Raw genomic sequence first — 16,012 nt, forward strand, 5'->3', positions numbered from 1 at the left:
GATGCAAATAAATAAAAATGTGTCAACAGAGTGAATACAGCTACATACTGAAGTTTCCTCATTTTCCAATAAATGTTTAATAACTTCAGCAAAGAATTTATTATAGGTCAAATTCACTCACAAACATCTGCATAAACAATATGTACAAACATTAACTTAAAACATATTTTACAAGACACAAAGGCAAAACGAGAAATAAAACTATAATGGTAACACTTTACACAAAGGTTCCATTTGTTAACATTGGTTAAGTACAGTTCACAAACTCGCAACAATAAAACACTAAGTTTCACTTTAGCATTCACTCATTCATGATTAAAATCAAGCTGTCTGTGAACTAACAATGAACATTTGTATTAACTAAGGTTAACGGAGATCAATAAATACTGTACCGAATGTATTGCTCATTGTTAGTAAATGCATTAGCTGATGTTAACTAATGAGACCTTACTGAAAAGTGCTACCTACTAAAAAAACTGCAACTGACACAGAATTACCAGAGGCCTGTACTACAAAACTATTTAAAGAAATCCAGGATTGGTTTCATCATTGTTCATTATATTTATAAAAAATAAAAATAATAAAATAAAAACATGAATGTAAACGCTTACACAGCATAAAAGATCATGATAAACAGAGTGAGAGATAGAGGATGAGTGACTTCATTGCACATCTGAGACATGCTGATTGGTCAAATACACGTTTGTGACCTGTGATTGCGACTAACTTGCACTGGAGTAAGTTAGTTGTGCAGTGTTTGCTACTATTCCAATGAACGCCAATCCACCTTTGTAGTACTCAATTCTAACTGGTTTAACTTGCTTTGTGGTACAGGTCTCATCCTTGCATAATAATCCTAAAATTGTCTGGATTGTTGGTTGATAAAATGACAACATTCCTAATAAATTATGAGTTACAAATGAATGAGAAAACAATACATGATGTTTCAGTTTGAAGTACAAAGCAAATACAGAGTCTACACATAAAGGGGGTTATTTGATATATGCTGCAAATAAACTGTTGCAGGTGAATTTGAGGAACAACTGCCATTAAATTAATTTTGTACTTGTTTAATGCTGCACGTTTCTGATGTGAAGTTTAGCTTGAAGAGGACAGTCTGAGGTGTGGTGACATCAGCAACAGCTAACTCCTGTCCATCAGCCAATCCCAACTCTTCAACACACACACAAGTCATAGTATTTAAAAATCATGGCATTTATAAAAATGATAATGCTGTCAACATTCTGACCATTTGGAAATTCAGTTTCAACTGTGCTTTTGTGATTCTCATGGCTGGAAAAGATCTCACCTTTCAAAGTTTTGCAGAGATTGGGTCTTGTTCTTTCTTCAATTGAGGCAATGGTCTGAAGGACACAAATAAAACCTTAATATTTAAGCAGTGCATAAAAAAAAAATAAATAAAAATAAACTTTATTCAGAATCTTAGCATATTGATACTGTCTTACCTGCAGGTAGAGTGTTTTATTTTTGCCTTCAAGTGTTGCAGTGATAGCTGGGGACTTCATTTGACTAAAAAACAAGTAGATCAGTATTTATAAATCATTTGCAGTGAAAGAGAGTTAATGGGAATCGTGTACTTACAGAGAAGCATTCTCAGTCAGATACTCCAGCACCTCTTGCAGTTTAGCAGATGGTGGGAATTGTAGTTTTTGAGGAACCTGACTACAGGCTGTACAGTTTTCCTGTCAATCATAACAGGCAATATCACAACAGCTGGGATCATTTCACATCTTTTACTTTCAAAAAGCTGAATCTTTGTAAAGAGGCCTTAAATGAAAGTTTGTAACTTGTGTAACAGATAAAAATTACCTTTCGCTCTGCTTCAAAAGTATAAGTATACAATCCATCCACATCATTAAAAACCAGATAGTTATTCAATGGGATATATGCACTGAAAGAAAACAGACACGCATAAATTAAGGTCTAGATTGGGTGACTAGTAAAATGTTTTAAATATACATTTTTCACATTTTAGATAAGGTTAAATGTTTGCTGAATGTGGCTTGGTTCGTAAGATCTAAACACAAAAAAAAAAAATATATATATATATATATATATTTTTAATTGGCCAAGAAACTTGAAATGTCAAAATGTCAGAGATGGAATCAAAATGTATAGATGATTCACCTTGTAGCAATTTTAAAAACTTCTGTGGCGCAAGCAGCTGAAAATGGAAAAAAAAATAAAAAATAAAACTCAACTACATAAATAAAGAATAAAAAACAAAAAAACAAAAACAAAGGCTGGCCAGACACTAGACGATTTTAAACCCGATTTGCACCCCCGAACGATTGGGGGGTGTGGTCCGATTCACGGCTTGTCGCAAACAATCCTCTATTGTGTGATGTCGTTACGATTATTTAACTGCTCCCGATCGAGACGGCGCTTCCCCGAACTTAAATCATAAATATCAAACATGTTTGATATTTAGGACTCTTGATCGCGCTGCCTCTGACGTGATACCCGCGATAGCCAATGAGAGAATGTCACCTACCGGATGTTGCGTGCTTCTGCAGCTGAAACCTGGCAGCCACAAACATGACACGAAAGCAGAGAATATCACCCATATTCTTTTCTATACTTTGTTTTCCACTGTGAAACAGAACGCGCGCCAGGAGAACCAGCTGACAACGTAGATTGTCCTCTGTTTGTTTTTCTTCTCTAGTCATGTTTGATCTCGCGAGTCTCTGTGAAATCGTTCTTACAATCGACCAGTGTGTGGTCTCGCAGTCTGGTCGAATCATCTAGTGTGCGCGTTCAGAGGATTATAAGGCTAAAAATCAGTTGAACTGTCTTCATGTCTGTGGCCTCCCATGGTTTTAAAATAGTTTAAGATTTGAAAATCGCCTAGTGTGCGGCCAGCCTAAGGGAGGAAGATAGTTGTTTCTTCTCAGGTTCGATCCATACCAGCGATGACTGCATTTGTGGACGCAACAGCAGGGATTATTCGTTTAACCACACCTGAAAGAAAGCATGAACATCTTAGATTTACAGTCTATGAACAACCACTCTCAAAGTTTCTCAGATGCATCAGTCCAGCCGGCTTTACCTTGAGTGAGTCTGTAGGTGACACCTGTGATATTAAACTCAGCTGCTCTCTTTAGAGACTCCTGGAACACCCACTGAACATGCTCTGGGTTATCACCATCCAGACCAACAGCATCTGCAGACAAACAACAATCACACATCAATGTTGAGCCATTCAATGCACTATCAAAAATTACAGTCATGTGAACTACTAAAAAGAAATATAAATAATTTAAACACCTCCAAAGGGTTTGTCTTTGGGCCACTGCAGCACTCTCACATACTCTATGCAGTGCTCTGGTAGCCGTGGCATTGAAGCAATAGTGCACATTGGGAAAGTGATCTGAAGAGAACACAGACAAAAGCAGACAGTCACTTCATCTCAGCAATATGAGTGATGTACAATTGTATGGTCACAGCAAACCCTTCATTTACAGTGATGAATGGAATTAACAGCATATGAGAGTGAGACTACAGTACTTGTGGTGGGTAAAGCTCCAGTGTGCAGTCTACACAGGCTGTCATTCCCGGCAGGATGACTCTTGCATTCCCTTTAAAGCCCTCTGTCCCTCCATCTATCAGAGGAATGATAGAGCTGGGATCCAAAACTTCATCTTCATAAGAGAGCAGGGACAACTGAAGAGAAACCACACCAACTACAGTTAAATCGAAACATGTCTGTCAGGGCTTATAGCTACTGTGGCAGACATTTTATGATGGTTACTACAATACTGCATATACCTTTTCACAACCACAGATTAGTCAGCTATGAGCCCTAAGCGTAAGCTTAAGTAAAATAAAATGCACAAAGAAGTAAAGGATTTGCAATGAAATTTCATTGGTAAAAGAAAAACTACTGAGTTTAAGTTACTTTACAACAGCAAAACTATTGTACAGATAATTTCAGTATTGTTATAAGTGCTTTTACAGCATTACGCAAAAACCTTTCAGGGTTTATTTCGCAATAAAGACCTGCTGGCCGCACATCATTACTCTTATTACACAAATTAAGTATTTAAGATATTTTAAATAAAAACTAAATAAAATAAAATTCAGAGTAAAAATTCAAAATACAATATTGTCTGTCAATGGTTAGAAAGGCGGCAGTGTAGTTTTAAAGTGCTGGTAGTTTCAATGTATTATTTAGCAAACATTTGTTTACTGGCTTTTGATAAAATCCAAATGAGTTTTCATAGTTAAATGCATTTGATGCATCAGAACTGACCAGCATCCCATTGATCCAGCGCCTGGCAATGATTGAGTCCAGCCCACAAACAATAATATGAAACTCTACAGGACAAAGAAGAAATATTCATAGATCAGATCACAGACTCTATAAATACTTCATAGAGATGGTTTCAGATATAATGAAAAAATCTGCACTCACGTCTATAAAATGAAGCATCGAAATCCTGAATTTTTTTAAAATGTCTGAAATCAAATTAAGAAAATACATTATTTGTTTCATTTACAGTGATGTTAAGCATGCGTGTTCAGCACGTCAGTAAGTGTAAAGTCATAGTCATAGCATTATTTTAAAGGATACGGTACAACATTACAACCAGGAACACGCTGGTTTATAAACTCAGCTGCCACATCTGCTTTAGGTCGTCCAACATCTTTGGACCTTAAAGAAGTTAGGCAAAAACAAAATTAAATAATGTAGGTGCCAACAAACATGGATGTCCGTTTTAAAATGCACACATTCGTACCTAAAGAGAAACTGTCTGTTGAGGTTGGAGACATCAATGATGTCCATATCCACAACATGAATATGACGAAAACCTGACAGAGCCTTAAAAAAAAAAAAAGTATTGTCAAGAAGTTTTCACTGAGTTAAAAAAAATCAGGGACTGGACTGAAAAAAATATATAGAGAGACCTTACCAGGTTTTTCAGTAGTTCACAGCCAAGACCCCCAGCTCCAATGACCAGGATTTTGCATGTTTCCAACAGAAACTGTAATGTCTTTTAAATTGATGAAAAATGCCCAAATAGAAAAAATAAATGAAATAAATATTACTAACTAAATAATATGAAGTACTAAAAAGTATGCAAAACTGTCCAAATTTTTTCTCACCTCCTCACTAGGTTCAAAGTCTGGGTGTGTGAAGGGCCCAGTTCTCTCCAGGAACTTCCGGACATGACTCCAGCGGCCATCCCAGTCACCAATATTGCAACTTTCAACTGCCATGCTAGCAAAAAAATGAAAATACCAAAATATACTTAAGATGCATGCAACAACCACCAGAATTTAAAACAATAGTATTACCTACACTAAACAACCCAAATTAAGGGAAAAAATATATATATGGCTCTGACTTCTTAATGAAATGTTTGATAAAAGTTCTCTCTAAAAATCTTTTTTGCACTCCAATCATGAATCTTCAAATATTTGACTCGCATTGTTTTAATTGTGATGCAGATGTTTCAAAATGCTGAGGTTTCTGAATATGGTTTATCTGTCAATGAGCTACTGAGTGCTTTCAATACAGCATTCTTACTTCTTGTACCCCATGCAGCACAGTATATAAAAATACTGGAATAACACTTGGCATGGTTTAAGAGTTATATATCAAAAATAACGCAACCAACAATGTCTAAGAAAATCATAGTTAAAGCTCAGATTTAATAAAGTGATAATGACAGTTCTGTTTGAACACAGACCAGACCTAATGAAGACCATCGGATTTAATTAACGTTATACTGCACGACATACAGTAATGTTCAATTTCATTAGCTGCCTTGAATGTTATTAACAAGCCTAGCAGCGTAACACTTCTATATTATTTGTGCTACTAATATCTTGCCCTTCGCAATATAAAATCCGATTAATCATTAGATTCTTGTTACTTTCTCCGCTTTGTTTACAAGTCAAATGCAGGGTGAATTTTCACAGTCCCTATGCTGAGCAATCCTCAAACCTGCAGCCAGCTCTTAGCATTTCATCACTAACTTCTCAGTCAGCGCCGCTATTCTCCTTCTTTTCTTCTCCCTAAAAAGAAGAAATGAGCGAAGGTTCAAACAAGCTTGCACACGACCGCATATCCGTGTAGTAATGTTGTAATGAGTTCATCTGTGCTCATTGTTCACTCTGCGGCACTTACGGCTCTTCTCCATCCGCCATACTTTCAGCGTCCCATTCCTACCCATCATGCTTTGCGGCGGCGAATCTGTCATCGTTCAAGTCGAAATCCTCACCTTTTCCATTATAATGACTAACTATCGCCACTTGGAGACCTGTAGCCCACTTCAAACGCCATTAACTTTGACAGAAATTGATTTTTTTTCTTTTCTTTGCAGATTTGAGCATGTGTTAGAGGGATGAAGTTTATACAGTTCGACATTAAATGTCATTGTTATCTAAAAAGGTGTAAGAATATAAATTATGTATGCAGCACAAAACTAAATACTATCAGTGCTTGTGTACAGCATCAAGCTATACTTTAATTTTACACACTGGCCATGAAAATCACAATGACTGGACTTTTTACTATGCCTTTAATAGTTTATTTTCTTTTATTCATAGATTTTATGTCCTATCCCCCCCACCCCCACCCCCACCCGCCATAGGCCCAGATTTTTCAATTTTAAAATCTAAAAACAGTCAATAAAATGGTTTAACTGTAAAACTATGATAAACGTGAAAATATTAGCCATTATTAATTGTAAAAATATTTTACAAAAAAATATTTAACTATGACAAATTACACAACAAATTTTACAATAAGCTCTAGGATATATGTAACAATGTTTTGCAAAAATAACTGCTAAATAAATTATTTGTTTTATTCTGTCAGATGTGCTGTTGTTGTTACCAATGTGGCATGATTTTTCAGTCTTTCTATGATCAGTATTTTTTATATTCATGTTAAGATTAATAAGGCAATTTTTTTTGTTTCAGGCAAGCCATCAAAAAGACCATTAGAAAAAAAGAAGAGATTAATATATATAAAGCACTCCTATGGAAACAAACATAAGTAGTTTTATCAAGATGAATATTGAACTCTGATGTATTACATCTTATGGTTATTGTATTGCATGTGTTAGATGGAAGATCATGTTTGATTTTAATTTTAAATTAGAGATTAATGTTTACAAGAGCTGCAAACCCAGAAGCATTCATTCAAAATAACATAATTTCTTACACAATAAGACAGTCTACATTACACATGCTTCTGTTTATCTGAGATCATATCATAATGCCGATTTGTTAAACTATCCTTCATTTTTATTTATTCTTCTTCAAAATGGATTTTATTTCAGACAGAATATCAAAGCTAATTTAGACCCAGAAAACAACCCCATTCAAACTGTTACAAATTATAACCAGGAAAGTAACTGAAACTTTATAAGTGCAACACCGTTAAGAACTTTATTACATTTTAATTACATAATCATAAAACATTTTTATCAAAAGATTTTTTATTTTCTGCAAAATGTCCAAATATGTTAACGCTTTCCTTTGCTAGATTTTCAAATACCAGTGCTAAACCTTCATTGGTTCAAAATATGACTCCAGTGAAGAGAAGCATTTTCACACTGTCTCAAAGTGCTTTTCTTTATCTGTGAGTAAATGCTTTTTGTACCCTGACCCTCTGACAAGCTCTTCTCATCCCTAACCTATTTCCAGCACTGTGCAACAAGGCTGACGTTTGACCCAGACTAGTTTAAACATGTCTTACTGTGCTAACAAACAAGAAAACCTGAAAGAAATTAGATTATGCCATGTTAACACTGTTTGTGTGTTTTAATAGCATAGCTAATGAAAATGAAGTCAAGTGTCTTTAAAATGAAACAACTCCTACACACACCTGTTGCCTCCTACAATTGAAACCCACATTTCTCAGTTTGCGTAACCCCCTTTAAATCAGAATTAATGTGCACAAGTGTCTTTTACTCTGGTGATATTGGAAACACCCCTAAAACTTCAGTATGTTTATAACACTGATTAAAAGAGTCTAGCTTCACTATCTCACAGTAATAACGTTATCTGACTAAACTGGATTTGGAAATAGTTCAAATAAAATAATCAAATCAATTGATTAACCATCTTTCTGGTTGTGAATGAGTGGGTAGTAAAGGACTGTTGCTGAGTGCGGTCATCCAATCCTGGTTTGCGGGCATCTTGCGTTCTTCAGACTCCCATCCCACTTTTACTCATAAAAGAATCCTGGCTGGCAGGCCAGGCAGTGGCTAATTAGTTAGCTACTATTCGACAGCAGGCTTAACCAGGTCAATCCGGCCTGTGGATACTTCAACATTTCTCCATTTTCTACCCACACAGACTAACGCGGCGAGCAAACACATGCTCTAGATCGCACACATTTGCGCGTCTTTAGTGCAGTTTGCATTGCATTCGGATAGTTTCGCTCAGCTCCGTGCTACAGAAAGCGCTTTCCAGCAGCAGGAGACACCTGGATTTCAGCTGCAAAAAGCCAGCACCTTGGTTTTCAAATACACTTGCAGTTTGGGATAGCACAAGTCTCTCAATCTGTGTGCAGAATGGCGAGACCTTCAAGGTAAGCGCGGTTAGTTCGTCTCTGGCTTTACAGCAATCGCAGGTTCGCACATGATGCGATCTGTAATGTGGGTCTCTCCATGTTTGCTAAATGCTAAGTGGCTAACCAGCATTTATTTTTACGCGTGTAAACATTGCGACCCAAACCACAAGTTAACACGTAGATTTCCATCTCTTTATACACGTATAGATTTATTTTCATTAAAAACGTGGCTACATCGGTTTCTGCATCCCTAGACGTGCGTATGCTAACCACGAGCAGCCAGCATCAAATAAAAAAAGAAGCGGGATAATAGTTCACGCTGGTGGCTAATTAATGTTATACAAAAACAACCAGCTAGCCATCGTCGCCAAAAAAAAATAAAAACACCCGCTTTACGATTATCTCGTAATTTAGCGAAAATGTGGTATACTACAAACGTATTGCGGTGGAAGTTTCACGTGTTTTCCACAGTTAGCCCCGTGAGCATTAGTGTTAGTTTAGCGGCGGCGTGTGTTTGAGCAGCAGCGCAGCGTCAAACTCCTCCAGCGCAATGCGCGCCATTACTTCACACACGACTCGAGCCGTCTCTCCTGCAAACTTGTGGTTTTAATTAATGCACGTTGGGTTCGGATCTAGTTTCAGTCAGAAATTAAGGCCTCTAAGTAGATAGACATCAATAAACGTGTTTATGTTTCGCGATAAAATATATATTTAAACGCGCCTGTGTTGTTTTCGTAACATTAGCGCTTGAGAAGAGCCAACGAGCTCCACTGACGTTAACACTGGCAACATGTTGTTTCTCATCTGTCAGACTGTATTTTTTATTTAATATGAGAGTTTGGGAGGGAATGTTGGTCTCTTCGGTATAATTTATGGATTGAGGAGGTCCTGTGGGCAGTGAATATAATCTGACCTGCAGGGCCTGTAGTTCAATGCCCCTATCCGAGCACAGAGTCCCTCCCCGCACTGCTGCTGTTGGCATGGCAATTAACCTACTCCAACATGGCACCCTCTGCCCCTTCAGTCAAGCTACACAGCTTTAAATAAGAGGAGTGACAGCTCTGTTGCTATATGGAGGATGAATGAAAGGAAAATATATATATATTATTATTTTAGATTCATACAAGTAAACTAATTTTTTTTTTTTAAGCCTGGAGATAAGTTCTTTTGCATTCAGATCAGGTTGTTTAAACTTTTTTTTTTTTTTTTTTTTTTTGCAATAACCTGCAAATTCTTTGAGTTCAGACAAATGAAATATTAAAAAATAAAATAAGATAAAAATACTCAACTTCAACCAGAGCTAAATGTTTTATTGTTCTTCTCACATTAAAAAGTACATTTACAATGTAATGTACAAGAATAGGCTTCTCCATGATTCATTATTATTTTGTGATTATTGACATTGGAATGTAAGCACTGAAGCACGTAAATACATTGTGACATAAAAATATTCATATAGATCGAAGACCCCTGTCGTGAACTAATTTTTAGGTCATAGATAATAAATGATTTATAAACATATTCTATTTCATGTGTGTTTGTTATCTTGTGGGTCATTTACTTTTCCTATCATGTTCTTTGTGCACAGGAATAAAAGGGTTGTTGACTATGCACAATTCCAGGAGTCTGACGATGCAGGTAAGCTCCTCTAATGCAAATATTTATCCTGTTGCATACATCACCATTGTGTCCCACTTTACAGAGTTCCCACAGTCAGGAAATATCAGGAAGATTTTAAAAATGTTTTCCTCCAGGTTTGGAAAAATCATGAAAATGCTTAAAATAAAATAAAAATGATGGGAAAAAATGAAAAGAACTGTAATTAATGTTAAATAATGACACTGTGCTGCATTAATAGTTTAGTTGATGTGTTGAATGTGCCTTGAAGTCGTGCTGTTTTCTAACTTGATTCAACTGAATGACTTGATACAGATGAGGAATATGGAAAAGAATCGGATCGGCCTGAGAAGACCGCTGTAAAACGCAGGTCAGTCTGTTTGAATAATTAAAATATTTTTAAATATTAATATGTAGCATCTGAGCTAGTAATAAATGATTACTTATCTTATTAAAGCAAAAAAATGTAAATAGTGGTTGTAAAAGTGTGATGTTTCAGTTTAACCGTTGTCTCATTTGCATGAATTTATTTTAGTGCTCCTACATTTGAAATGTTATTTATAAGCTGCATACATATTCATTACACTGTTTTATTTAAATTCATGTATTTTCTCTGAATTATTTTAAATACCCTTAAAAATAAATGCTGTATTTCTTCTTATGTAGTGAAGATTCTCGAAACAAGGACCACAAGAGTAAGTCAATTCTTATATAATTTTTTTGCAATTATTTTATTTTAGGATTTAACATTTTAAGTATTTTGTTTTTAAATACTTTTTTATTTAGTTATTGAATATTCTGACAAAATGCTTTTTTATCCCCATATTCTAGAGGATTTAAGTGATGATGACAATGACTATGGGGAGGATGAGGAAGAGGAGGATGATGGTGGTGACAGTGATTTTGATGCTAAAGAGGCCAGCAGGGGGAGACAGGCAACAGCTAAACGGAAAAGGGCTGCAGGTATTACCAATATAAACACTGAATGACTGCTTCATTTATGACAGTCATTCAGTCATTTCTGACACCATTGATGGTGTAAGCTACTTTCTGTGCACGTTTGACATTCAGCCTTGTAAATGTTCTTATATTTTAGGTTCTTCATTAAATTCTAAATAAAATATAAACTAAATAAGTTAAAAATAAAATAAAATAAATTGGTTTTGATGTTTGTGTTTTCGTTTAAATTTGAATTAAGGTTTTGCTGTGCTTTTGTTATTTTTATTAGTTTTTATTTTTATAAATATATATATATATATATATAGATATATATCTATAGCTTGTAGTTTTTATTTCAGCTTTAGTTTTAGTCATTTTAGCACATCAAGTTAAACTAAATGAAAATAAGAAATGTTTGTTCGACAACAAGCTGACAGAAATATTTTTTTTCATATTGTATTTCAGTTAAGAGCTTTTCATTTCAAGTAACAAAACTTTTATTTATTTTTTTTATATGGTTTTAGTTAACTATATTAAAAGTGGTGGCAATTAAAGGGATAGTTCACCCAAAAATGAAAATTTGATGTTTATCTGCTTACCCCCAGGGCATCCAAGATGTAGGTGACTATGTTTCTTCAGTAGAACACAAACGAAGATTTTTCACTCAAACCGTTGCAGTCTGTCAGTCCTATAATGCCAGTCAATGGGCACAGAATCTTTGAGAGAAAAAAAAAACATGCACAGACAAATCCAAATTAAACCCTGTGGCTCATGACGGTACATTGATGTCCTAAGACACAAAACGATCGGTTTGTGCGAGAAACTGAAAAGCATTTATATAATTTTTTACCTCTGATACAGGCAATGTCAAACCATCCTGAGCTCATCCACAACATCCGGCGCGTGACGCGTCAACGGCTCTGGAACATAGATATATACGTAGATCCTTACCTATCGCAGCCCATAGAAACAGTCGCTAATGAGGCATCTATGTATATATATCTATGTGCCAGAGCAGGTTGGTGCATAACGCGCCGGATGTTGTGACAGTCGGACATTGAGGTTTATCAGAGGTAAAAAATACTGTTCAGTTTCTCGCACAAACCGATCGTTTCGTGTCTTAGGACGTATCGTCACGAGCCACAGGGTTTAATTTGGATTTGTCTGTGCATGTTTTTTTTTCTCTCAAAGATTCTGTGCCCATTGACTTGCATTATAGGACTGACAGACTACAACAGTTTGAGTTAAAAATCTTCTTTTGTGTTCTACTGAAGAAACAAAGTCACCTACATCTTGGATGCCCTGGGGGTAAGCAGATAAACATCAAATTTTCATTTTTGAGTGAACTATCCTTTTAAGTAAATATTGTTTGAAGTTTTTTGTTTTTGAATTATTCAAATAGTAAACAGTAAAAATGTAAGCATCCCAAATAAGGGAAAAATAGATTTGACTAGTACTGTATAATGTTAAATAAAAACATCCCACATCACAAACTTTACTCTGTTAGTAGGCAGTGCTTAATATCTATCTATTAAACTCTATGTAATATCTATCGTAAATAATAGTTTAAATTTCATGCTTTTCTTCATTCACTCTTTATGCTGTTAAAATGCAATTTTGTTCTTTTATTCCTTTTTACAATGTCCGCCTGCTCTCGTCTCTAATGTTGCCACTCTAATTAACTTGCTTTTATTCACTTAGGCAAAACCGCAGTAACATTTTCATGCCTGTGTTTGTGATTTGTTTATGCTTTTTGCATATTAATGCAGAGTTAACAAACCATCGGCTTGTGTTAATTAACCATGCATCTGTTCTTTTGACGCACAGATGACAGTGGTGATGATGATGGTAAGGTTGTGAGGAAGAAGGGCCGGCAGGTGCGTCAGGCTGCCACTAAAGCGGCATCCAAACAGAGGGAGATTCTTCTTGGGGATGGAGGAAGTGAGGATGAGGAGGGAGAGGAAGAGGAGGAGGAAGATGACAGTGACGTCTACACTGGGGGTATGTAGAGTATTATGCTTATAGACGTTAGCTAACAGTGAGATACTTGTTGATTTCATTCATACTTCTCTCTTCTGCTCACAGAGGATTCAGGCAGTGATGAAGACTTCATGGTTGAGGATGACGATGATGACAGTGATTATGGCCGACCCAAACGGAAGAACTCAAAAGTGAGCAGGAGAAGCAAAGACAAGAAATCCCCTAAACCCAAGATAAAGGCTTCAGGTAAAGCCACCCATAATCCTACCATCAGAAAGGTCTACTTTAATACCTTCCTAATTAATCACTTCCTGCTCAAATTAATTAAGAACTTCCTCCAGATGCCTTTAACCTTCACAGTTACAGTAATCAAGTCAATTATCTTGTCCTAGTGACCCGAGGGCCCAAGAAGAGGAGAGGAAAACGTCAGACGAAGGTGAAGAGAGTTGTGAAGAAGGCCTCGCCGAAAGCCGAAGATGAAGATATCGAGAGCAACAAGGAGGAGGAAGAGGACGAGGCGCAAGAGGGAGACAGAAAGGAGTCGCCCGCCCCCAAGAAGACGCAGGATGACGAAAGCGGCGCCGAAGGAGAGGAAAACAATGACAACGGGGAAAAGGAGGAGGAGAAGGAGAATGAGAATGAGAAAGAGGAAAAGGACGATGTTTCTGAGGAGGAAGCTCCATCAGGCGAAGACTGAGCTCTTTCGCTTGCTGGTGAACGTGTCTGTTATCTGTTTTTCTTAACGAGGAGCAGTAGGATTTAATTCCCACAATACTCAAAGAGTGTTTTGGATGTTTGTTATGTCTCTCAGCTTGTAAATACCATATCTCAAAAACGAAATCTGTAAAGTATCATCAGACCTATCCTAAATCTGTACGGTTTGGCCTAATCCCGAAATGCGGTCTTTCATATGAATATTTATCAATGTTTCAATTATAGCTTTGCCGAAACCGTTTTGTTACAGTTGACCTTCAATGTATAACAAAGGACGAAGATGATTTGCCCCAAAAATACAGATTATACTGTAGGCTCTGTAGTTTACTTTCGGGCACCTTAAATTTTTCCTAATGCATTTGAAAAGAACGCAACTGCTCGTTAATTCCCAAACCAACCGTTTTTGTGACTTTTAATGTACATGATCTCATCCCAGCTGCGTTGACCGGTGAAAAAACACAGGCTTATAATGAACATATACGCTTGTCGTCATGAACTGCACTGGATTGTTGTGGCTGCAGTTCAGTCACGTGATTTTCTTGCTACATCAACTGTACGTTACATAGCTCTAGTACGCTACTTTCTCCCACTTTCCGTGCAGTTATTTCTTGATTCAGTCTAGTAAATCAGCTTTTTTCCGTCTGAGCATTTGAACTAAGATGACTTTTTCTATGGTTGTATTGAACCTCTTTCATGGTTGGCATGCTTTCATGTACGTGGTGCGAAGTACATCGGTGGGCGGAGTCTCGGGCTCCGATGTAAACCTTCAGGATGAGTGATGTCAGAAGTGAGCTAGTGAAAACCTTATTATTGACCTCTGTGATGCTTCATGTGTGCATTTTTTTAAGAATATTTGACGCTTATAGATGCCTTTTTAAATGAGCGCTCCGTTGAGCCATTAGAATGGTAAAAACGAGCTGAATTCAGTGCACACCATCCATAGCTTTCTCAGCTGCATATGACTATTTTTATTGCTTGTATCTCCATCCTAATCTGTAGCTTTTCAGTCTATATCATAATTTATCCAAAATAAATGTTTGTTTTAATTACGCTATTCTGATTTTTGTAAAATTTGTTTTACAAGGAAAAAATAAAATGTATCTTTAAAGAAATCTAGTAGTTGGTGACCTGTTCTTCCCTTTTTTTTACGGCATAAACTTTTGTTAGACTGTAATAGAAATGGCATCATGATGTTTTACTAGCTTCTTTCAGATTAAAAACTGACGTCCAGATGTTTTCTTCAAGTGCTGGATGAATATAGTTGAAGCACAGCTCCTTCCTGAGTTCTTACAGGTTTGAAGAAGATCAGAGAAGATTGATCTCTGATGTGCAGCTGTGTTTTATGTTTGAACAGTTCCTTAAGCTATGCTATATACTTTCTTTTATAACCGACACTGTGGTTCCCAGGATGGCTGAATATAGTATCACACATGAAATCAAAGCAATAGCTTGAGAGAAACACTACTTTTTCTTTTATCCATTTTCATGCATGTAAGATGCAAAGAACTTTCTGGAAGAGTTCAGCTGAGCAAGATTTTCTTTTATTCAAAAGAAAACAGTGTGGCAATGACCTCCAGCATTTTTGAGGGGATTTCTCAGCAGTACACAATAAAATACTTAATGGTTGTCACATTTACTATTGTTCTGTGAATTTTTGTGGATAAAACAGTTCAGTAGGAATTCATGCGATCTGTAAATTTGCATGAGAGCTCAAGATTAACGCAGATTTTGTATTCAAATTGGTCATGCAGATTCACCATCTGTGTGAGCTGTGCTTCATGCATTGTTATACTACTACTGACATTAGAAAATGGGAAATTTTGCTGAATTTTACCCAAAAATTCGCTAGTGTGACTGGACCTTTACGATGACAACCATTTTGGGACAGTTCACCCAAAAGTGAAACTTGTATCATTTACTCACCCTCGATGCCGTTCCAAACCTGTGTGATTTCTTTCTTCTATATGGAGCCCCTCACATGACATGCAGAGGAAGAAGAAGAAGAAGAAAAAAAAAAAAAGAATTCGTTCCCATGATTTAATTTGTTGCCTTGTTTCAGTTAAATCGTCATCCGGAAATTTAAGAATCCATTTGTAACCACGGTGTACTAATTTGTTCCTTGTTTTTAAATCAAAGTGAGGGAACAAATTAGTACAACATGGCCACGATTTACTAAAACGAGGAAACGGTTCAAATTGTGGGAATAATTCT

At 36.3% G+C, this 16,012-nt stretch overlaps 2 protein-coding genes across 4 annotated transcripts; one reads left to right on the forward strand and one right to left on the reverse strand.

Moving 5' to 3' along the window:
- Window positions 1-48: 48 nt before the first annotated feature.
- Window positions 49-6,233, reverse strand: LOC131532426 (NEDD8-activating enzyme E1 catalytic subunit-like). 3 transcript variants are annotated; one of them, XM_058764072.1, is made up of 18 exons: window positions 6,155-6,233; window positions 6,004-6,042; window positions 5,128-5,242; window positions 4,935-5,015; window positions 4,761-4,843; window positions 4,595-4,675; window positions 4,436-4,479; window positions 4,274-4,338; window positions 3,529-3,684; window positions 3,289-3,391; window positions 3,071-3,184; window positions 2,929-2,982; window positions 2,149-2,185; window positions 1,831-1,912; window positions 1,603-1,703; window positions 1,467-1,530; window positions 1,310-1,364; window positions 49-1,173 (listed from the first exon to the last, which is right to left on the reverse strand). In XM_058764072.1, exons 1-18 carry the CDS (start codon window positions 6,172-6,174, stop codon window positions 1,055-1,057), a joined length of 1,413 nt encoding a protein of 470 aa, XP_058620055.1. In that variant the 5' UTR covers window positions 6,175-6,233; the 3' UTR covers window positions 49-1,054. The 3 variants fall into 3 exon arrangements, with proteins under 3 accessions (XP_058620055.1, XP_058620056.1, XP_058620057.1); XM_058764073.1 differs by having other exon boundaries at window positions 5,972-6,042; window positions 6,155-6,221; XM_058764074.1 differs by lacking the exon at window positions 6,155-6,233 and having other exon boundaries at window positions 5,972-6,144.
- Window positions 6,234-8,105: 1,872 nt separating this feature from the next.
- Window positions 8,106-14,913, forward strand: nucks1b (nuclear casein kinase and cyclin-dependent kinase substrate 1b). The gene is made up of 8 exons (XM_058764226.1): window positions 8,106-8,569; window positions 10,140-10,189; window positions 10,484-10,538; window positions 10,835-10,863; window positions 11,000-11,131; window positions 12,935-13,108; window positions 13,193-13,333; window positions 13,480-14,913. Exons 1-8 carry the CDS (start codon window positions 8,553-8,555, stop codon window positions 13,782-13,784), a joined length of 903 nt encoding a protein of 300 aa, XP_058620209.1. The 5' UTR covers window positions 8,106-8,552; the 3' UTR covers window positions 13,785-14,913.
- Window positions 14,914-16,012: the final 1,099 nt, after the last annotated feature.

Source organism: Onychostoma macrolepis, chromosome 23, assembly GCF_012432095.1.
Source record: "Onychostoma macrolepis isolate SWU-2019 chromosome 23, ASM1243209v1, whole genome shotgun sequence".
Taxonomy (NCBI): Eukaryota; Metazoa; Chordata; class Actinopteri; order Cypriniformes; family Cyprinidae; genus Onychostoma; species Onychostoma macrolepis.